This window comes from Rhinolophus sinicus, chromosome 6 (genome assembly GCF_057876585.1).
Source record: "Rhinolophus sinicus isolate RSI-liver-muscle chromosome 6, RSI-T2T, whole genome shotgun sequence".
Lineage (NCBI taxonomy): Eukaryota > Metazoa > Chordata > Mammalia > Chiroptera > Rhinolophidae > Rhinolophus > Rhinolophus sinicus.
Window position 1 is genome coordinate 37,085,800 of NC_142506.1, and position 24,170 is coordinate 37,109,969.

The window sequence follows — 24,170 nt, forward strand, 5'->3', positions numbered from 1 at the left end:
CCTTTTACAAAATATAAATAATTAGGTTCAGTGCTAATTTTTCAGCTTCCTCCATTGCCAGATTATCAGATAATCCTTTTTAGATTCATTATATTTAACTGGCAAGTAGTAGTTAGATGTCAGGAAGGCTCTTTTCTTAACCTGAGAACCTTTTTGTAGAGAAGATGAGAGAATAAGATTAGTTAATTTCTAATCTTATTTCTGTGAGGAAAAGATGCCTATAGCATAGTAAAGTGTAAAGCTGAACAGTTACAATAGAAGACTTTGCTTATGAAGTTTTTCTATAATTATTTTATTAGAAATTATAAGTGTTGGTAATTGTTTTTAAGATGTTGGGGTAGAAGTTAATTTTGTTCAGGAAATAATTAATTCTTATTTTTTGCCATACTATTAAATAAACTTTTTAGATTAAACAAATTTTTTTGCATTAAACAACAGTGATGTAATAATTGAATGTTATCAAACTAATTTTCAGGGGATGATGGTTATGAACAAATTTCCAGTGATGAAGATGGAATTGCTGACTTGGAACGTGAAACATTTAAGTATCCAAACTTTGATGTTGAATACACTGCTGAAGACTTAGCTTCAGTTCCTCCTATGACATATGATCCATATGACAGGGAGCTTGTACCACTTTTATACTTCAGCTGTCCATACAAGACTACTTTTGAAGTTGAAATCAGTAGAATAAAGGATCAAGGTCCAGATAAAGAAAATTCAGGGGCAATAGAAGCCTCAGTGAAGTTAACTGAACTGTTAGATTTGTATCGGGAAGATAGAGGTGCAAAATGGGTAACAGCTTTAGAAGAAATTCCAAGTTTAATAATAAAAGGATTAAGTTATTTGCAATTGAAAAACACAAAACAAGACTCTCTTGTCCAGTTGGTTGACTGGACCATGCAAGCTTTAAATTTACAAGTAGCCCTTCGTCAACCCATTGCCTTAAATGTCCGACAGCTCAAAGCTGGGACCAAATTAGTGTCCTCACTGGCAGAATGTGGAACTCAAGGAGTCGTGGGACTCCTACAAGCAGGAGTGATCAATGGATTATTTGAGCTCCTATTTGCTGATCACGTCTCATCTTCCCTTAAGTTAAATGCTTTTAAAGCTTTGGACAGTGTCGTTAGTATAACAGAAGGAATGGAAGCTTTTTTAAGAGTTAGGCAGAATGAAAAAAGTGGCTATCAAAAACTTCTGGAGCTCATACTTTTAGATCAGACTGTGAGAGTTGTCACTGCTGGTTCAGCTATCCTTCAGAAGTGCCATTTCTATGAAATTTTGTCAGAGATTAAAAGACTTGGTGACCATTTAGCAGAGAAGACTTCATCTGTTCCTAACCACAGTGAACCTGATCATGACACAGATACTGGACTTGAAAGAACAAACCCAGAATATGAAAATGAGGTAGAGGCTTCAATGGAGATGGATCTTTTGGAATCCTCAAATATAAGTGAAGGGGAAATAGAAAAGCTTATTAACCTCCTAGAAGAAGTTTTCCACTTAATGGAAACTGCACCTCATACAATGATCCAACCTCCTGTTAAGTCTTTCCCAACAATGGCACGTATTACTGGACCTCCAGAGAGGGATGACCCATATCCTGTTCTCTTTAGGTAAGACATTTTTGGTTTTGGGAAATCTATTTCACAGAATCATTGGAGGCAGTTTTATGTGGTTTATTTTTTTTATCAACCACATAAATAGATAATGCATATCTGTGTAAGGATACTTGATATTTCAAAATAGTTGAGAAACAGAAGTATGTTATTGTGGGTTAGCTATATTTTGTTAGTATTTAAAGTAATAATAGCAACTTAAAGATAATAATCAACGGCAATGCTTATATAAGCATGTCTGAGCAAGAATAAATGAGAAACTGCTGCGTTGCTTCTAGGAAGGTGGTACAAGAGGATGGCATAGGAAGGAGAAAGCTTTTCTGTATGAACCTCTTTGTACCTTATCCCTGTAATACACTGTAAGTTAAACTTACATTTTACTAAATTAATTTTACAGTCCTGGTTAAGGATATCTTTAAGGTTGAATTAGCACTTGTTTCTGCTATCTAACTTTCTAGTTATTTGTTGATGCAATTTTGCCATTATTGGAAATCAGCACCCACAGTAGATCATTTTTTTATTTTGTTTTAATTTTTGAGACTTTACTTGACGTTTTTGCCTGTGAATAATTTTCTGCTAAAACTATGCTAAAAAATGGTTCTTGGATTTGATAAAAGAGTGCTGTGTATGATACTATTAACTAGTCAAATACTGAAATTGATAATTTAAAATTTTTTTTCCTCTGGAAGTACTAATTCAGATATACTAACTGCCTAGAATAAATCTGAATATGCTGTATATTTTTTATAGTATACAGCCTATGTTTTTCCTAGATACACTAATTCATATATGCCATGGGTAAGTTAGGAGCATGGTGAAAAAGAAGCATTTGATAAGTAGCCTGGGAAGACTTTAAAGTCAGGGTTGGTCCTGGAAAGAGAAAATTTGTCAACAATTATTTATTCAATATCTGTCAGATGCTAGCTATGAAAAAGCCTCACAGAACTTGTACTTTTGCTTGGTGGAGAATAGATTTGCTATTTACATTGTGTTTAGTTAAAGCAGTATACTGGCCATTAAAATTTTACCTCTTCTGTCTAATGACTGTTGAGTAAATAAAGATTATTTTGTAGACTTAACACATCAATTCATTTTTTTTACAGGTATCTTCACAGCCACCACTTCTTGGAGTTGGTTACCTTGCTTTTGTCAATTCCAGTAACAAGTGCCCACCCTGGTGTGCTGCAAGCCACAAAAGATGTCTTAAAGTTTCTTGCACAGTCACAAAAGGGTCTTCTATTTTTTATGTCAGAATATGAAGCAACAAATTTGTTGATCCGAGCTCTGTGTCACCTTTATGATCAAGATGAAGAGGAAGGTCTTCAGTCTGATGGTGTTATTGATGATGCATTTGCCTTGTGGCTGCAAGACTCAACTCAGACATTGCAGTGTATTACAGAACTCTTCAGCCATTTTCAGCGTTGTACAGCCAGTGAAGAAACTGACCATTCAGATCTCTTGGGAACCCTTCACAATCTTTATTTGATTACTTTTAACCCTGTGGGAAGATCAGCTGTTGGCCATGTTTTCAGTCTTGAGAAAAATCTCCAAAGTCTTATTACTCTAATGGAGTACTATTCCAAAGAAGCCTTAGGGTAATTTTCTACTTCTTAAATTTTCTATTATATGGGAAAACTACATCACTAATGGGCTAGTTTCTTAAAAAGAAGGTGTTGCTTTGAAAGTAAAAACTATAATTGTATTTCTGCATAACACAATTTATTAACTTAAGGATTAGAATAACAGAAATCTGAAATACAAGATGTGGCTGTAAAGCAGTGAAGTGGATCTTTTAGCAGTCTCCTCCAGTTTCCCCAGGGCGTTGACAAAGACTGCAACTGCAGTACTCCTGCTAATTGGTATGGAGGGGAATCCTAAGGCACAGGATTATGTCCCTTAGGAGTGATGAGAACTGCTGCTATCTGTTGCCCTCTAAACTATTCATCGTGCTCTGGTTTCAGAAGTGCTTTGACTGGGGGGAGGATTGAAAATGATAATAATTTTCAAGAGCTTGTCCAGTAGGGCAGAAGGTTTTAGTGTATGAGAAGAGAAACATGCTTGCCCTTCCTGGAATGTGTCGTATAGAACAGTGGCATCCAGGTAATTGGTCTCACAATGGAGTCTTGATATGACTCCTTGAGTGACGGGTCTTTTAGGGAGCTTATGAAAGGCACACAACAGTGGTTTCTATGTGTTGCTGTATCTTCACAGTTCTTTAGTAGAAGACTGAATGATGATGGCAGTAGATTGATTCATCACACTTTCCTATTTATCCAAAGTGGACAAACATTTTAAAGGAGAACAATGAAGTGTACTTCCTAATCTTTCATTGCTAGCAAAGTATACTTGTTAATATTTCATTGTTCTTGTGATCTTATTTCTTAATAGAATTTCACTCTCCATTGTTCTTTTTAAAATTAAGTAGAAAAAAAATGTTTAAAATTGTTCCTGAAAAATTGTTTTTGTACCAAAAACTTTAAAACCTTATTTTGTTTCAGTGATTCCAAGTCTAAGAAGTCAGTAGCTTATAATTATGCATGCATACTTATTTTGGTGGTGGTTCAGTCTTCCAGTGATGTCCAAATGCTAGAACAGCATGCACCATCCCTCTTGAAGCTTTGTAAAGCAGATGAAAATAATGCTAAATTGCAAGGTATGGTACTTGAAGTTATTTTAAGTATTTATGATATGTGAAGGAAAAACCCTTTGAATATCTGTAATTAGTACTTTATCATGTTTTGTTATACCTAGTGATACTCTGTTTTTAACTCCCTGAAAAGTGCCTTTTATGTAGTGTATTTCATATGGTGGTCTTAAAAAGATTTTTAGGAAATTGTTGAAACTATCTTTTTTCTGAAAAGTCATGGAAATTGGTGGTTGGTTGAAATTCCTAATCAAAATGGAAGAAGTAGTTTAAAGATGAACTCTAAAGTTCAGTTTTGTGTATAGTTTACATGTATTTGTATTTTCTACGTATGTGTTTCTAAGTACAACTTAGAAATCCTTCATTTGTGGTTAATTAATGTGCTATCCTTAAAAGTGAAGAATAATGAATGTGAGCATTATATTCTAAAGTATATAAATATGTTGAATGAAGTTTATGGAAAACCTATGTGGGCAGTCTTGAAAAGTTTAAGGTATCTAATTATAATTTTCTATTTTATTTTGATTCTTGGCTTTCTGACCTTACCAAGTAGAAAATTGGATAACATTGAGTAAATATTATAAATAGCATGTGGCTTCTTTTTAATCCTAAATTTTATATATGATACTACCAGTAAAAGTTTAGTAAATTCAACTTCCATACTGGAAATAGATATTTTTTCTGAAGTATGCCTTTATAAAAGGAGGGCACACGTATTCTTCAAAGGTATTAATAATACTTTACTATATATTCTGAGCGATGGGCACACTTGTATTTGTTTTATTATTCCTTATATTTTTCATTTGAGCAGTATATTCTGTATATGAAAGTGTTGATTTAAAAATACGTAGGAAGAATACTTATGAGGTGTAATCAAACAATATGGTGAATGTTTAAATTAAAAAAAATTATTACAGTAAAAGACACATTGCCATTAATCCCCCTCAGATACTACCCATCGCTTCAAACACACTTATCCTATTATTCTTGCCACTTTCTGAAGCAGTTCTGGAAGTCCTCCTCCGTGAGTGTCTTTAGTTGCACTGTCGTGGTTGCCTCATTCGGAATTGATTCCAGACGTTTAACTTTCATGGTCATTTTGACTTTGGGGAAGCAGAAGTCACACAGTGCCAGATCTAGTGACTGAGGTAGATGAGGACACACTGTAATTTTTTTTTTTTTTAAGATTTTATTGGGGAAGGGGAACAGGACTTTATTGGGGAACAGTGTGTACTTCCAGGACTTTTTTCCAAGTCAAGTTGTTGCCCTTTCAGTCTTAGTTGTGGAGGGCGCGCAGCTCAGCTCCAGGTCCAGTTGCAGGGGGCACAGCCCACCATCCCTTGCGGGAGTCGAACCGGCAGCCTTGTGGTTGAGAGGACGCACTCCAACCAACTGAGCCATCCGGGAGCTCAGTGGCAGCTCAGCTCAAGGTGCCATGTTCAATCTTAGTTGCAGGGGGCGCTGCCCAACATCCCTTGCGGGACTCGAGGAATTGAACTGGCAACCTTGTGGTTGAGAGCCCATGCTCCAACCAACTGAGCCATCCAGGAGGCCGCTCAGCTCAAGGTGCCGTATTCAAGCTCAGTTGCAGGGGACAGAGCCCAGCATCCCTTGCAGGACTCAAGGAATTGAACTGGCAACCTTGTGGTTGAGAGCCCACTGGCCCATGTGGGAATCGAACTGGCCCCCTTCGGAGTTAGGCGCATGGAGCTCAAACCACCTGAGCACCTGGGCCGGCCCCCTGTAATGTTTTTATTTGACAGAAATTGCCATACCAGAAGCGATGTGTGACATGCAACATTGTCGTGATGGAGGATGATTTACGACACACTTTAAAACACACCTTCTCTCAACCATAGCTCACACCTAACAGACTGCGCCGAACAAGGTGAAACTTGTCACACACTGTTACTAAGGTTGACACGCAGCTTCCTGTATTGAAGATCCTGCCTTTCTGTTGGATGGCACTTGGCAAGAAATTCACTGTATTTCTTGATCACAACGGAAAGGCTCCGTGTCCCACATTGCTTCTGATACGGCAGTCTCTGTCAAATAAAAACATTACAGTGTGTCCTCACCCACCTTATTCATCATATCTGGCACCGTGCAACTTCTGGCTCTTCCCCAAAGTCAAAATGACCGTGAAAGGTAAACGTTTTAGTCAATTTGGGACATCGAGGCAGCCATGACAATGCAACTAAAGACACTCATGGAAGAGGACTTCCAGAACTGCTTCAGAAAGTGGCCAGACTGATGGGATAAGTGTGTTCGAAGCGAGGGGTAGTATATTGAGGCACATTAATGGCAATGTGCCTTTTACTGTGCCTTTTATTTAAACATGCACCATTTTTGTTTTGATTACACCTTGTAGGTATACACAGTGGTAATCTTCACGGAGAAGTGTAGAACCAAGACATGACTACTACTTTCAGTTTCCTTTAGTCTTCCTATCACATGTCTTGAACTGGTATATCTTTTTATATTAGAATGCTTTTTGATAAAACATATTTGGTCTGATCTGAAAGTGTTGTGCCATAGCCTCTAGAAGAGAATTTTGAGTTCAGTTGTGGTAAATGGTATATTTCATTTGTGTTTGTTTTGTAAACAAAGTTTGCTGTTATTTTGGGGTGAGGGTGTACTTTTAATTTTATAAAGGGAAACTAGGAAAATGGCAATTTAAAATTCATGCTAAGGGAAAAAGCACTCAGTAAATGTTCCCCTTAGATTTTTGATCCTTTTAAAAATTAATACATTTTGTATAGTTTTTTTTAGTGTGTGAAGGTAATCACAGCATTAGGTGAATAAACACTGTGTTATAGTTTATAGGCAGTCAATTGTATAAAAAAATTTTTTTCATGCTGCAAAAAAATTCAGTTTACTTAAATGGTCCTGTTTAAACATGTAAATATTTAAGTTTTCAGAAACCAAATACTAATAGTGGGTCACTTCTTATTTCTAAACCAGTATAGTAGGGCCTTTACATTTCATTTTAAAGCTTGTTTAAAGAATTAGATATAAGTTCATCCCTATGTGAAATTTAGGTTATTTAAATCAATATGGATCTGATAATGTTTTTCTTTGGAAAAGAACACCTTTACTTCCTTTGTTATAAAGGCTTTTATTTTAAAATATTATGAGTTACTCTTTTTGTTTTTAAGAACTTGGCAAGTGGCTTGAACCTCTGAAAAACCTTAGATTTGAAATTAACTGCATCCCAAACCTGATTGAATACGTTAAACAGGTGAGTAAAAGTTAAAAGTGCCTGATTTTATGATGTGTATGGTAGTATATAGTAATATTGAATTAAATCACTTATGTAGATAATGCAGTAATTGTTAGGTGTATTACCTGATTTATTAGATTTTGTGGGAACAGATTGATACATGGATGTAGATGGGTGTGTGATTGTGTATGTACATGAACATACATGGACACAATCCTGTGTACTGTAAGGCTTTCCATTACCACATTCCATCCTATTTTTCCTGTCAAACTGGATATTATCATCTAACATTTTGATGACATTTACAAAAGTTAAATACCATAATAATGTAACATGTAATTGTTTCAGTTAAACTTGAGTGAAAAGAATTTCCCTCAGAATTTTTAGGTGAAAATTGATGGAGTCAATTCCAGATAATTGCAGTGGGGGCTAGTTCTATTTTTGTTAATTTGGGATGGTCAAATCTGCAATTGAAGTAATTTATGAAAGTTGAAAATCATAAAATTCATAATATTGCAATTGAAATAATATTACAGTAGTTCATAATATATTACAGTAAGTCATGGTGAAAAATTCATTTAAATCATTGTACATTGTTAGTTTGGGAAGTTTTAAAATTTTTTATTGCTCCTTAGTTAATACAGTGTGCTAGCATAGGAAGAAGGGCTAAAGGTGCTTATAGATGCATAAAAAGTTTTAAGGTAAGGGCAGAATTGACCTTGAGTTGTCTCTTTCATTTAACAGATGAACTATGTGTAGATGGGAGGGGTGCGAGAGTATGTGTAAACCATCTTGGTCTTGGAGTTGAAATGTGTGTTATTAATGTAATGTATGTAGTATATTGTCTAATCTGTTGCTATTCTGACTCAGCAACAAAGTACTGTTTGGGTTTATCTGCTTCAGAGTTATCTTCACTAACTTGTTTACCCTTCTCTTTTTATTACTCCATCTCTCCTGGGATTACTTTTACCTCCTAGGGTGCCATCATATTCTTCTGTGTTCCTTACTCTGTGCCACAGATGATATGTATAGCTTTTCATTATATTCAATCTTTAATTTAGCACAAATACAGTAATGTCCTTTAAATTTAGATGGTCATGTGTTCAGGATACTTGTGGATGGTCAGGAGACTATATAAGGTGTCCAGTAAATATCAGATGTCTTGGGTAAAAGTATTTAACCAATAAGAATTTCAGTTCTAGAAATTCAAATTACATTCTGTAATTTGAAGAGTTTTGATTTTTATGTAAGTTGTTACCCATTAATTGTGGTTATTGTAAGTGACTCATTCCAAGATGTACTAACAACAGTTGATCAAACTTTACTCTGTGGCTCCCTGCTGCCTTATGTAATTTGTGGAATTATTGAAAGGCAGCAAGGAAGAAATTAGGGGAAAAGATAATCTAAGGTATAAAACTATGGGGGAGAGGAATTATATTTTTAATTTTCTCCTCTGAGGTTTAGAAGCTGAAATAGTAACATTTTAAAATGTTATTTCCTAGAAGGTATTTTAACCATCTATACACTGCTCTGTAGAAACTACAGAAACAAAGCAATTTAAACATAACTGTTGTCTAACCACTGTGCTATACACCTGAAATTAATAAAGTATAAAAAAAAATAAAAGAAAATGGTTGAAATGAAAAAAGTAAAAAATAAATAAACATAACTGTTGCCAGGAAACATAGCATGGGTAGGTGCTAAGGACATAGGCAACTGTATTTCTTTTTCCTCTACCACGCCCCAACTGGCCATCATAACTAGATTCCTGTGGTATCTGCATTTTAAAAAATCTGTGTTGTGTGATGCTAAAGCATTTCTTGTTGCTTCTTCAGTTTTGAAAGAGGTTTAACACCTACAGGGCTCTGTAAAATCAGAGTCATTTTTGGGAGAGAATGTATATAAAGAGTATACAAAAAGGAGCTATTTTAAATTCTTAATACAGAGTCTTGTACATTTCTGTATGTTACCTTTGTTTTAGTACTTTTTAATATACTTGTACTTCACAATTATTCATTTTATTTACATAATATCATATATGGTAAAGCATATACCAAAGATCAAATAACCTCTATAAACTTTATAAGCCTATTTATGTTTTAAATTTACTTAAGAAATTTAAAATGATGTAAGTACTTAACTTGAAACTCATATTTTTAACTAATGCCTTTGGCGTTTTCTCTTGGTCTGATAGATACCAAGAAATTAAACTTTCTGTTCATTTTTATTTTTAAAGAATATCGATAACTTGATGACTCCAGAAGGAGTTGGTCTTACCACTGCCCTTCGTGTTCTCTGTAATGTGGCATGCCCACCACCCCCTGTGGAAGGTAATGTGGCTACTATACTTTTAGAATTACTATTTTTTTAAGTCTAGTATAAATATCATTTATTAAATAAAATATTCAAAAGTCTTAACTGATTATTAACGTGTAAGTAATTAGTTTTTCTTTTCCTCTTATCCTATATAAAGGTCAACAGAAAGACCTGAAATGGAATCTTGCTGTTATTCAGCTTTTTTCTGCTGAAGGAATGGACACCTTTATTCGGGTTCTGCAAAAATTGAACAGTATTCTGACTCAGCCTTGGAGGCTCCATGTCAACATGGGGACTACCCTTCACAGAGTTACTACTATTTCAATGGCTCGCTGTACACTCACTCTTCTTAAAACTATGCTGACGGAACTCCTGAGAGGTGGATCCTTTGAGTTTAAGGATATGCGTGTTCCTTCAGCACTTGTGACTTTACACATGCTCCTGTGCTCTATCCCCCTCTCAGGTCGTTTGGATAGTGATGAACATAAAATTCAGAATGATATCATAGATATCTTACTGACTTTTACACAAGGAGTTAATGAAAAACTCACAATCTCAGAAGAGACTCTGGCCAATAACACTTGGTCTTTAATGTTAAAAGAAGTTCTTTCTTCAATCTTGAAGGTTCCTGAAGGATTTTTTTCTGGACTCATACTCCTTTCAGAGCTGCTGCCTCTACCATTGCCCATGCAAACAACTCAGGTATCACTTCCATATAACATGCATCTTGTAAATGACTGCAGTAACACTTTTTAAAAAGTCAGTGATTTTGTTAAAAACAAAAACAAAAACAACCCCTCATCCTTTTCCCCTAAAAAAGACATAACTGGGTGAGGGTGAGATAAAATTGAAGCAAGTCGGTCATTAAGGAAATACGGGAGTAACATTTTAAATAAATTTTTGTTAATGTGAATTTTATTATGCCGTTATGTATACTTGTACTTTTGTTATTTTTTTAATCATTTTTTCTCCTTTATCATGTGTTAGAATTTGCCACTAACTAGGTTGCTTCGCCAATGGACTCTGCTCTACTGAATGCTAACTTGAGAACAATAAGATTTTTTTAGATGCATTGAATTCTAGCAAATATTTAATTGTATCATAGAAAATTAAATGTTTTAAGCATGCACTAAAGATGTTCTTTTCATAACAGTTCTTCCTGAACAGTTTTTGTGACTATAAATAAATATTAAAAAAATCTACGAACACACACATTATACTTTTTTAACAGGTTATTGAGCCACATGATATATCAGTGGCACTCAACACCCGAAAATTGTGGAGCATGCACCTTCATGTTCAAGCAAAGTTGCTCCAAGAAATAGTTCGCTCTTTCTCTGGCACAACCTGCCAACCCATTCAACATATGTTACGGCGTATTTGTGTTCAATTGTGTGACCTTGCCTCACCAACTGCACTTCTGATTATGAGAACTGTGTTGGATTTGATTGTAGAAGACTTGCAAAGGTATTTTCATTTTGCGTTAAAATTTTTTTCTTCAAATTATTCTTGATACATATATTTTTTTCACTTAGAATTTGGAAACCAGGATTTAGAATGCTCAGATAATATACGTGCATATAAATATACACATATACATCTACACACATAATATGTATATGACTATATATAGATTTTTTTAAATTAGAAACCTTTATTTCATTATTTCATGTGCAAAATGCCTGAAGTTCTTGATTTTGGATGTTTAAAGGTGAATTATAAAGTATTCTGATTTAAGAAAATACATTATTGCAAATCTAAATTTATAAAATTTTATAGTAATTGTAAAATTTCAGAGAAGTTGTCATACACAAGAAATGAAGTGTTTTATTCAGGATTGGTATAAGTTGATGTGTTGAAAACATAAATTAGTTAAATAATGCCTTAAAATCAAGAATTTTGTTTACTAAATGTATTGGTTTTATTTCAGCACTTCAGAAGATAAAGAAAAGCAGTATAGTAGCCAAACCACCAGGTTGCTTGCTCTTCTTGATGCTCTGGCTTCACACAAAGCTTGTAAATTAGCTATTTTACATCTAATTAATGGAACTGTTAAAGGTGATGAAAAATATGCAGAGATATTCCAGGATCTGATAGCTTTGGTTCGGTCTCCTGGAGACAGTGTTGTTCGCCAACAGTGTGTTGAATATATCACATCCATTTTGCAATCTCTCTGTGATCAGGTATTTATTTATAGTTATTTTATAAAGTTGTGTGTGTGTGTTAAAAGCACTTGATGTGCGCTTTACTGTGAACAAGGAAATCTCACCTGTTTTATTTCTCCTGCTATTGTTCAGGGAGATAAATTTGACTAGTGAACCAATAATAAAATGGTTTGGTGCTTCATAGCTTCCTTTGAGTTTGTACTTCACAGGTTTTTTATGAAAAGCTCTTTCCTTTTCTATAAGATTGCGTCCTTGGATAGTTGCTTTATGTGCCAGTGTATTGTTTGGGGTGGGTTATGTCTAGTATGTTCATTTTCCTTCCAATTATATTATATACTGATTCATTCTTGAATTTTATAGCTTTGTGATTGGTTGAATTAATATCATGTTTTTCTGTTAGGACAAATTTAGAAAGTGTCACAGGCTACTACAGTTTTAGTGTGTTTCAGACTACTGTGCTTACAGATGTTGACCAAAAGTGGTAGTTATTTCTTTCTGCTGTTTATATTACTCACTTCCATTTTATAGTTCCGTGATTTAATGAGAATTGCTTTTAACTTTGAAAGACTATTGGGATATTTGGAGATTTATATGCCTAATTCCATTCTAGCTTATTAAAATGCTCTTGCTATCTGATCATCAGATGTGATTGTTTTTTCAGGCAGAATATTTTTAGTAGGGTCCCATGTTGGCAAATTATCTTTTTCTTTAGCTAATGAAAATTCAGTTTGGTTACATTTAATACTTAAGTCAAGGAGGAACAGTTTTGGTGTTACTTGTTTTCACACAAAGGGAGCCTGGTAGAAAATAGTTTTGGAACTGGTAGAAAGGATATTTTAAGTCTTTATACCTCAAAATGTCTATTTGACTGGTGTTTGTTATATAATCTATGTTAGCTTTTATGACTATGCTGAATAGCATTGCAGCATCCTAGTTGCTTTGATCACAAAGACCTCATTCTTGGCCTCACCTTGTTTTGTTTCCCTTCTGGTTCAAGCTTTGTTTTATAGTTTTAACCCAAGTTGAAAAATGGTTTGCAGTATGTTGAAGTTACTAAGGTGATGAGACATACCTAAAAATGTTCCTGTAAAATCCATTTCTATAAAAAGAATCATGGGAGTTTTTAGTTATTGTTAGCTAAACTTGCTTAGCATTGAAAAACTTGAATTTTAAAAGTATATAAAAACTAGAGGAATATATTTAGTTCAGAGACTTTGTTTAAATGTGTATTTGCTCTATCCATCCCTTTTTGTGATGTTTTAAATTCGGATATATTAAAATTTAAGTAAGCCATCCAGCTGCCCCTCCGAAGCTCAGCGGCCCCTCTGAATTATAAACTTAAAAATATTCAAATGAATGAATAATACAGTGATTTAAAGTATCTTGATACCAAAAGTACTTCACTTAATCATTTGAGGATACAAACTACACTCAGTGACAATACAGAAGGAAATAATTTTAAAGAGATCTTCTTTTAAAGTAAAAATATTGTAAAGTATAATACGTAAGTATTTCTTTAAGTATTGATCCTTGTATTAACTTTAGAGGAGGGCAAAATGACTCATTTGTTCTTAATGCATTTGAATCTATGTTTAGGATGGGACCTTAATAATACTTGATGAGATAATAATTACTAAGTACATAGTATTAATTGCTATGTATTTCTGAAATAAAAATGCTAAGTGATAGTGATAATCATTTAAAAAAAATTATTTACTTCTTTCTCACAGGACATTGCACTTATTTTGCCAAACTCTTCTGAAGGTTCTATTTCTGAATTGGAGCAGCTCTCCAATTCTCTACCAAACAAAGAATTGATGGCCGCAATCTGTGACTGTCTACTGGCTATGCTAGCTAACTCTGAGAGCAGTTACAACTGCTTACTGACATGTGTCAGAACAATGATGTTTCTTGCAGAGCATGATTATGGATTATTTCATTTAAAAAGGTAATGCTTTATCTAATTCAATATATTCTTTTTTTTAAAAAATTATATATATATATATATATATATATATAATTTTTTTTTTATTGGGGAATATTGGGCAACAGTGTGTTTCTCCAGGGCCCATCAGCTTCAAGTCATTGTCCTTCAATCTAGTTGTGGAGGGCACAGCTTAGCTCCAAGTCCAGTTGCCGTTTTCAATCTTTAGTTGAAAGATTAGGGGACCATCCCATGCAGGAATTGAATCAGCAACCTTGTTGTTGAGAGCTCACGCTCTAACTAAGTAAGCCATCTGGCTGCCCCTCCGGAAGCTCAGCGGCAGCTCGTTGTCTTTCAGTCTAGTTGTAGAGGGCGCAGCTCACTGGCCCATGTGGCAATTGAACCGGCAGCCCTGTTATTCAGAGCTTGCGCTCTAACCAACTGAGCCCTGCGTCTGCCCCTAATTTAATATATTCTTGAATTTCATTTTTTTCACTCTTGTCACCTCCCCCTCCCCCCATATTAATTAATTTGTAGCTATTGTAGAAAGTTGAAGGTGTGGTTTCTTTCATATGGAGAAATTTTGTATTTATGGAAAAATTTCATTAGTGGAATGTGCTAATAATAAAATCTTTAGGATTAAAAACATAAATTGAATATTCAGACAAATTAATGTGGGTATCTTAGAGTATTTAAGGAAATCTTATTGTTCCAAGGATGTTAATTCATGCTTTAAGATACTTTTTTTTGTTGATATATTCACCTCTAGTCCTTCAAAAGTGATGATAGTGTGCTATTATGGACCCTAAAAACTAAAAGTGCTGATTCTATTTTTTTTGTTTTCTAGAGGAATGACTGAGATGAAATTAATTTAAAATGATGTAAACGTCTTGCTGCTTAGTCCCTCAAATGTAATTTCTGCTCCAGTCTCTCCATGCTGTCATCTTTTTCTTCATGCTGGCTTTTACATAGGTTTCCTTGGTAATTTGTAGAAGCATGTAGGATTATGAGATAGAAAGGAGGAGGAAACATATATTTGTACCTCTTACTGTTAATTCTTGTAACATTTGTTGAAAACTTATGTTTCAGTTATTGTGTTTGGTGCTATCTCCTACCTTCTCCACTTCTTTGTCCTGATAAATCTGTCTCCTCTCCTGTATTTTCTCTCAGTTGGTGGCACCTTCTGAACATTCAAGTTTTTCTCCTCCCCTCTCCACTCCCCAGTCTCTCACCAAAGTCTTTAAGTTTTGCTTTTTGAATGTCCTTTTTCCTGTTGCCTGGTTATTTACTCTGTATCCTTTAAATCTCATCTTATAATGCATCCACTGAAGAAATGGACATTAAAATATTCTAAAATCTTAAAAAACAGATATAGACACACACAATACTCATCTTATATACTACATTTCCAGGAAAGCAAAAAAGATTGGGTGGATCACTTCATAAATTATGTAAATGTCTAACCACTATGCTGTCCACCTGAAACTAATATAAAATAGTACTGAATGTCAACTGTAATTATAAAAAACCCAGCCACAGGGATGTGTAGTGCTACATGTGGAATATAGTCAGTAATGTTCTAATAACTATGTACAGTGTCAGGTGGGTAGTAGACTTGTTAGGGTTATCACTTGGTGAGTTATATCTAATCACTGTGTTCTGTATTCCTGAAACAAATGAGTGAATGAATCAATGAACAAACGAATAAATTAAATAGGTAAATAAATAAAATCCACCCTCACCCCCCAAAAACAACAACAACAACAACAACAACAACAACAAAACTTTCCTTGATCCCTCCATTATTGGCTGGGTTAGGTGCTCTCACAAATACCCTTTGCGTACCTCTGCCATAGTGTTATGTGTGATGTTTTTGGCTTTGCTAGATTCATGTTTCTGGTCCTTTTTTTAATCTGTAATTTTTTCCTAAGTTATCTTAACCAATTCCCTTTTCTCCCTTTGGCGCTGATCTTTCTGCTAAGCTCCAAGTATCCCATATATCTATTTGGCATCTCCACTTGGCTATCTCATGGGCATCTCAAACTGGACAGATCTAAGGCAAAGCTCTCAATATTCTTGCTTCAAACATGTTTCTGTCTTTCTCATCTCAGTAAATGTTAGCACGATCCACCCAGGTGTACTACCAAAACCCCAAGGTTCTTGATCCTTTTCTTCACTCCTTACATCAAGTCCAGTACTAGATTATACCTCTCAAATATATCCTGAATCTGATCATTTTCCTCCACCTTCATAGTTTCATCCTTGTCTACTTCACTATAATTTCTTGCATGACCCATTGGAATAGCTTCCAGTCTGTTCTCCTTGCTTTTGCTATTGTGCCCATAAAATCCATTCTCTCAGCATGCAGACTGATCTTTTTAAACTTAAAACATATCATTGTTTTGCTTAAATTCTTCTGATGGCTTCCAGTTGCACTGCAGATAAAATCCACTGTCTATAATGATCTTTAAGGTTTTATACGTTCTGGTGCTTGGTCATTTCTTTGACTTACCTCATACCGTAGCTCTTTTATCCTCATTTTTGCTCCCTGTCAAGCTCATTTTTATCTCCAGACTTTTTTTTTCCCCAAAAAAATATTTTACCCCTACATCCTTCTAGGACTCATTTCCTCAATTTACTCAGGTATCAGTATAAATATATTTCCTGCCTAAATACCTGTCTAAAATAGCCTGTCTTTTGTTGTCCCTGTTTCTTATCCCCCTTTATATTTTTCACTGTATTTATACTGTTTGACATTACATTGCATAGATTTATTCCTTATTTGTTTGTCTCCCTCACTAGAATATAAGTTACATGAGGACAGGGAACTGTGTCTCCTTGACTTTACTCCTCCCAGCACCTAGAAACCTGGTACATAGTAGACACTGTGAGGGAATAAAAATTAATACTAGATCCATTTGGTCCACAAACACTTATTGAATGCATTCACTGGGCCAGATACTGTTCTAGGTGCTGGGATTCAGTTAAAAAAAAAAAAAAATCCTGCTTTCTTGGTGCCTTCATTCTGTTAGAGGTAGACAGACAATAAACACATAAAATACATAGTATATTATAGAAAAACATAAAGTAGGACAGACAGTGGGATAGTGAGTGCCAGACTGAGGGTAGGAGTCGTCTTTTGAAAATGGGGTGTGATTAGGGAAGTCCTCACTGAGAAGATGACCTAAAGGAGGTGAGGTGTAAAATGTCAATATCCTGGGGGAGAACAAGTACAAATAGTATGCCTACCATGTCTGAGATAGCTGTGAGGCCATGGTGGCTGCCCTTGGAGTGTGTGATCAAGGAAAAAAATGATAGGGCTTAGTGTCAGAGAAATAATGGAGTAAAGAGGGGGACAGATCATCAGGAGCCTTTAGGGGCCATATTATAAGGGCCATTGCAAAGTTTTGAGCCAAAGTATAGCATGATCTAGCTTTTACCTGGCTTTTTAATAAACAGATCACTATATACTTTTGCATAAAGTCCTCACAACTCTGAGGCAGGTTCCACTTTAAAAATATTTTTTTGAGATAATTTTAGCTTTTCAGAAGAATTGCAGAAACGAGTACAGAGTGCAGATATACCCTTCATCCAGCTTACCTTTATGTAATGTCTTATATAACCATTGGATGTTTATCATAACTAAGAAGCCAACCTTGGCAAAATACTATTAACTAAAATAAAGATCTTATTTAGATTTTACCAGTTTTTCCATTAATGTTCTTTTTTCTGTTCCAGGATCCAAGCTGGGATCCTATGTTGCTTTTAGTTATTATGTACCTTTTGTCTTCTCTATTCTTGTTTTTCATGACCTTGACATTTTTAGAGTACTTGTTATTTTGTAGAATATCCCTCAATTTAACTTCGTCTGATATTTTCTCATCATTAGGTTGAGATTGTGCTTTATTGAAAAAGATGCCACAGAGGCAGTGTACCTTTCTCAGTGCATGGTATCAGAAAGTAAATGATGTATTACTGATATTAACCTTGATTACTTGACTGCGGTGCTATTGGTCAAGATCCTTTATTGCAAAAATTACTGATTTTCCATTTTTCATTACTAAATATTTTGGAAAATATACTTTGAGATTATGCAAATATCCTATTTCTACCTAAAACTTTGTCCACTAATTTTGGTATCCATCAGTGAACCTTGGCATGTGGCAGTATTACTGTGGTGTTCTAATGGTGATTTCCTATTTTTCTCATTCCTTGTTTATTAATTATCCTTTTGTAAGGAAAAATGATCACTTTTCCCTCATTTACTTCTTCAGGTATTTATATCAGAATTCATGGACATTAGTTTTTTTCTTGTATAATAATCTAATATTATTTATTTTGTTGCTCAACTTGTGTCACTGATTTTGGTTTCTCTCATTGGCTTGAGCTAGGAAATACATATATGTGTCCTAATTCATGCATGCATATACATCTACGTTTATTTTTGTACCTATTTATTTGTATGTATGTAGTTTTTAAAATGAGTCCATGCTGATACTCTGACTCCAATCCAATATCAGAAAGTTGATTCTTTGTAACCCCATTCATGTTTTATGATGTACAGTTCTATGCACGTATTGGTAGATTTTGTACATTCGTATAGATGCATAGGCCATGTCATTATCACTACAGTTCTATAGTTTCATCACCCTGATAGTTCAGTGTTCTGCTTTTTTATAGAGAACTTCTCTATGAGTTGAGCAACAAAATGCCAGAATTTGGTATTGCTATATTTTTTTATTTTAGACATTCTAATAGGTATAGTGGACCAATAGGTATAGTGGACCACAGTTTTTTGATAGACTATGGAAGTAAGGCTCATTTGCTTAAGGTTATATGTAAACGTTAATAATTGGTATAGTCTAATTTTGAACCCATGCTTTTTCCTTTACTTGTATTATCTTTGTATTTAATCTCATTCCTCTTTGTTGTGCCTTGTCCATTTCATTATTTTATAACATTTTCAAGAGCAGGATTACTATTTTTCTCTCTTGTATTGCTTTACCAAAGTCTTATATGATGAGTTGTCAGAATCAGACCCCATTTTTCAAATACAAACACTGCATATTTACTGTTAATATACTTATTTTCATTTTGGCTAATTATATTACAACTTAAGGGACATAACTGAATGTTAGAATACTTTGCCCTTGAAATTCTCTTTTGATCAACTAAGAACTGTGTAAATGCATAGCATAATTTTAGCAGGACTATATATATTGTCATGGTTTTAGATACATATTATCATGATTGTTCTGTTTGACATCTCTCTTGTATCAGGGGTTGGCAAACTATGGGCCACAGGCTAAATGCAGCCTGCCACCAGTTTTTGTAAATAAAGTTTTATTGGAACATAGCCAGCATTTAGGTGTTGTCTGTGGCTGCTTTTCCCCTATACCAGCAGTTGAGTTGTTGTGGTTGAGACTGTAGAGAGAGAAACAGACTGAGTTGTGTATAGCCTGTGAAGCCTTATATATTTACCATTAGATTAGGCTCTTTACATTAAAAGTTAATTGACTCATGCTCTATACCTTTGATTTTCTTCTGTCAGAAAGATAGTCACAAAGATAGTCTTTTATTTTATAGTTATTATATAAGATAGGCTTTTTGTTCAGACTTCTGAGACAGCTATAACTTCCTTGTGTTAGAGAAATCATCAAGTTATAAAAAAGTGTAAAAATAGGGAACCTGTAAGTTTATTTTGCTAAGTTTTATACCTTTATTATTTGGGGAAAGTTTTTCTGTAAGAGCTTAAAGCTTTTCTTTAAAAGGTGTGTCAGCTATAGATAGTGCTGTGTTCCATGGTTTGTGCACACAGGCACACCAAAGGACCTTTATATTTTTAAAATGGTAGAATAACTTTAATTTGGTCTGAACTGAGATAGTTCATTTCTTATACTAGATTTATATGCTCAGATTTTAAGACATTTCCTCTATTTTCTTTATTTATAGTTCTTTAAGGAAAAACAGTAACGCTCTGCATAGTTTACTGAAACGAGTGGTCAGCACCTTTAGTAAGGACACAGGTGAACTTGCATCTTCATTTTTGGAATTTATGAGACAAATTCTTAACTCTGACACAATGGTAAGTGTGTATGTGTGTGTGTGTGTGTGTGTGTGTGTGTGTGTGTGTGTATTATAGGTATGTGGTATTTTTTAAATTTATAAATTTTTGTCATAAATAATCAATTGGGTTCAAAAATATCTTGGAATAATGTTTTTCGGAACTTGGAATAGTGTTGTTGTTTTTCCGTGCCCTCTACTCACTATAAAATCAGGTTTTTGTTTTATTAAAAAAGATACATATTTAAGAGAAGGACTTATGACCTCTATTAGACACTTTTAATTTGACTGACTTTGCAATTTAGAGAAAAATACTGTCGTGTAATTTTTTTACACAATTTTTTACATTGAGTTACCTTGCTAGGGTCATTCAGAAGAGTCAAATTTTATCAGTCTCTTAATGAAGTAGTATGTATTTACTGTCATTTAATTGAGCATTTGCTGATTGTGATATTGGGGTAAATGTAAAGTTTTATTATACTACACTATTTTGGATGCATCACAGATACGAATTAAGGATTGTTTCCCCGACTCTAAAATCTTATTGTTAAAATTGAATTAAGAATTTCTCTCATTAGTAATTTACAAAATTATGGTATTTATTGAGGGCATAATTCTAAAAATCAACAATAGACCTGCCTTTAAAAAGTGTTTGTGGTTGAATAAGTTTGGAAATGTCTCCCCTGATGGAACTTAACTGCACATTAGTATGTTGCCAGCTCTAAGTCCTGAATAAATAGAAACTTGCTATAGCTGTCCAATCCAGTTTTGTCCAAATGTATTGCTTGCAAAATACGTGTGCACAATGCGCACAGTTGTTATCCCATGGGTTAGTAGTCTGTCAATACTGGTTTAAGAAATTAAAGTTATATTTACGATTTCTATTAGGGAAGAGTTGTAGAGGACCTGTTTCGTACATTGTTACCAAAATAAATATAATATGTGATGGTTTCATAAGAAATAATTAAATTTACTGTTTTAGTGTGTTTCTCTTGTGCATATCATTTATATTGAGAATATTTACTCCAGTAAGCCCTGCTTGGTTGCCTGTTGTATTTGTAGTTATTGTTGTGCCAATTTTATCAGCAAATTATTGTTTGTTTTATGTCATATATAGTTTATTAAAGTGATTAAGTTTACCAGATGCTTTGATTTTAGAAACTGACATATTTAACAGTAGGACTAGCTACCCTACAGAGATTTTAGAGTTTTACTTGATGGACGACTACTTATTGGTTTTACCAGATCATAAGTGACATGTTGCTAATAAATCAATATGATAGCTTTTCTTAGCACATATCATCAGTTAAATAGTTAATAAAAAACCACTAACCGGTGTTCCTTCGTGTTATCCAAGATCTGCTGGCCTCTCAAAGACTACTAATTAATGCTTTTATTCATCCCTCATTGGTGCATTTCCTTTTCTTAACCTCTTTCATTGAGAAGATCAAGGCCATCCTGTTTAATTTCTAAATCCTTTCACGCTCCCCTAGATTGTTTCCCTGTTCTTTTTAATCTGTTGTTTACTTCCTTAAAAAAATGTTACCCTGCATTCATTTCTATCATGTAGCTCTTCTCCCTTCTAATATTCTACCTGATTCCTTTTCTCTCTTCTGTCTTTCCCTCTCCTTTGTCTCCTTGCTCTTAGTGGATAGAATCTCTGAATATCCAAAATCATATTCATTATGATTCATGTTTTATGTGCTCTGCTTTTATACCATTGATCTTCCCTGATCTTCAAGATAGAAATTGTGAAATAGTAGCCAACTTCCCCCTTCTGTTCATCTTCAGCAGCTGCAGAATTACATTACAGAAATTACACTACAGATAGTGTTTTTCTTTGTCAGTTTTATTCACAAAACCTTTCATACTTTAGTGCTTCTTTTGTATTTTACCACTATTACCTTAAATTTCTCCTTCTTTTCATAACATTTTTATTGAGATATAATCCACATTCCATAAAACTCCTTTAAATGGACAATTCAGTGGTTTTTAATATATTCATAGAATTGTGTCTAATTTCATAACCCCCTGAAGAAGCTCTGTACCCATTAACAGAAACTCCCCATTCTCCCTTTCCACTAGCTCCTGGCAGCCACTAAGGGGATTGTATTGAATCTGTAGATCAATTTTGGGAGTACTGTTATCCTAGTACTGTTGTCTTTATGTCCATGGACATGGGGTGGCTTTCATTTATATCTTTAATTTCATCCTATGATATTTTTCAGTTTTCAGTGTATGTTGTGTACTTCTTTTACGTTTATGCCTCTAAATTGGGAATTTGAAAAAAGCTATTATGAATGGAATTGTTTCTTAATTTCTGAATTGCTCTTTGTGTTTAGAAATACGATTGATTCTTGTATATTGATATTGTGTCCTGCAACCTTTCTGAATCTGTTTATTCTAATAGTTCTTTTTAAGTTGTTTCCTTAGGATTTTCTATATACAAGATCATGTTATCTACAAATAGAAATAGTCTAACTTTTTCCTTTCCAATCTGGATATTTTTAATTTCTTTTTCTTGCCTAATTACTCTCATAAGAACCTCCAGTACATGTTGAATAAAAGTGGCAAGAGTTGACATCTTTGTTTTGTTCCTGATCTTAGGAAGAAGGCATTCAGTCTTTCACCATTAAATATAGTATTAGCTATAGTTATTCCTAGATGTCCTTTATAAGGTTGAAGAAATTCTCTTCTATTCCTAGCTTTTTGAGTGTTTGTATCATGAAAAGAGTTGGATTTTGTTAAATGCTTTTTCTCTATCTATTGAGGTGATCATGTTTTTCTCCATATTCTACTAATAATATAGTGTATTACATTGATTGATTTTCACATGTTGAACTGACCTTGTATTCCTGGGAGAAATTCCACTAGGTCGTGGTGTACGATCCTTTTTGTATGTTGCTAGATTCAGTTTGCTTTATTTTATTGAGGATTTTGGGGTCTGTATTCATAGGAATATTGGTCTGTAGCTTTCTTAGGACATTTGTCTGGCCGTATACAGCAAGCTGGGAAGTAGTCTCCTTTTATTTTTTGGAAGAGTTTATAAAGGATTGTTGTTAATTCTTTAAACATTTGGTAGAATTCACCAGTGACGCCATCTTCGCCTGGGCTTTTCTTTGTGGAAAGTGTTTTTAATACTAATTAAATTGCTTCACTTGATATAAATCTATTCAGATTTTCTGTATCTTGAGTCAGTTTTGCTGGTTTCTGTCTTTTTAGGAATTTGTTCCTCTTCGTTCAGCTACATTACTAACATGATGACACACAATTGTTCGTAACATTTTCTTTCTTTTTTTGTTTGTTTTGTTTACTGCTCCAGTCAACAAAAGGGAAACTTTATTGAAGCCTCAGGGCCAAGGGGTTTGGGCAGGAGGCCGTACTGTGGGTAGAGGAGATGGTGGAGGGGCCTTATTTGACCTTCGTGGGCATAGGTTGTTGGTGTGGCCACACTTCTTGCGGCAGTTGACAGCACAGGGATGCAGGCGAGAGTAACACTTGTGGCAGATCATCTTATCACAGTTGTTCTTCTGGGCGAGCTGGTGGAGGGAAGGCTTGGTGATACCACCCAGCAGACGAAACACCAAGTGCAGAGTGGACTCTTTCTGGATATTATAGTCTGAGAGAGTGCGACCATAGCTTTGCCTTTTCTAGGATGTTATGTAATTGGAATCATACGGTATCTAGCAGGTCTTCCATATCTCTTCATGGCTTGATAGCTCATTTCTTTTTAGTGCTGAATAATATTTCATTGCCTGGATGTAGTACGTTTATTCATTCAGATGTAGTACATTTATGCCCTACAGAAGGGCATCCTCGTTGCTTTTAAGTTTTGGCAGTTATGAACAAAGCTGCTATAAATATCCATGTTCTGGTTTTTGTTTGGGCATAAGTTCTCCTCTCTCTCTCTTTTTTTTAACTGATTATTTTGGTTTGTTTTCTGGGATCTTAAAAATAATCATTGTAATACTTTCTGATTCAGCTATACTAAACTTCCCATCTCTCAGTGAAAGTGGTATCAATAACTAAGAATGATGAAAGAAGCCAGATAGATGCCTTGATAATTTGTAATCTGGTAATATACTTATTTCTATAAAATATATTTAGTCTGTGATAAGTTTTGTATGAAGTTCGTATGTTTTGTCAACATTTATGGGACAGTTCCTTTAAAGAGAACTCCTCACAATTTGTTTCTGTCAGTGCACTCTGATTATCT

General features: G+C 34.4%; 1 protein-coding gene across 2 annotated transcripts in view; it reads left to right on the forward strand.

Annotated features, from left to right (window-relative positions):
* The window catches only part of VIRMA (vir like m6A methyltransferase associated), a 55,148-nt gene that overhangs the window by 23,220 nt on the left and 7,758 nt on the right, over window positions 1-24,170 (forward strand). For both annotated transcript variants that reach the window (XM_088799051.1, XM_088799050.1), the window contains exons 8-17: window positions 476-1,616; window positions 2,723-3,214; window positions 4,118-4,272; window positions 7,422-7,504; window positions 9,723-9,816; window positions 9,960-10,504; window positions 11,034-11,269; window positions 11,733-11,985; window positions 13,698-13,915; window positions 19,844-19,976. In XM_088799051.1, coding sequence (XP_088655177.1) covers window positions 476-1,616; window positions 2,723-3,214; window positions 4,118-4,272; window positions 7,422-7,504; window positions 9,723-9,816; window positions 9,960-10,504; window positions 11,034-11,269; window positions 11,733-11,985; window positions 13,698-13,915; window positions 19,844-19,976 — 3,350 coding nt within the window. The remainder of the gene's footprint in view (window positions 1-475; window positions 1,617-2,722; window positions 3,215-4,117; window positions 4,273-7,421; window positions 7,505-9,722; window positions 9,817-9,959; window positions 10,505-11,033; window positions 11,270-11,732; window positions 11,986-13,697; window positions 13,916-19,843; window positions 19,977-24,170) is intronic.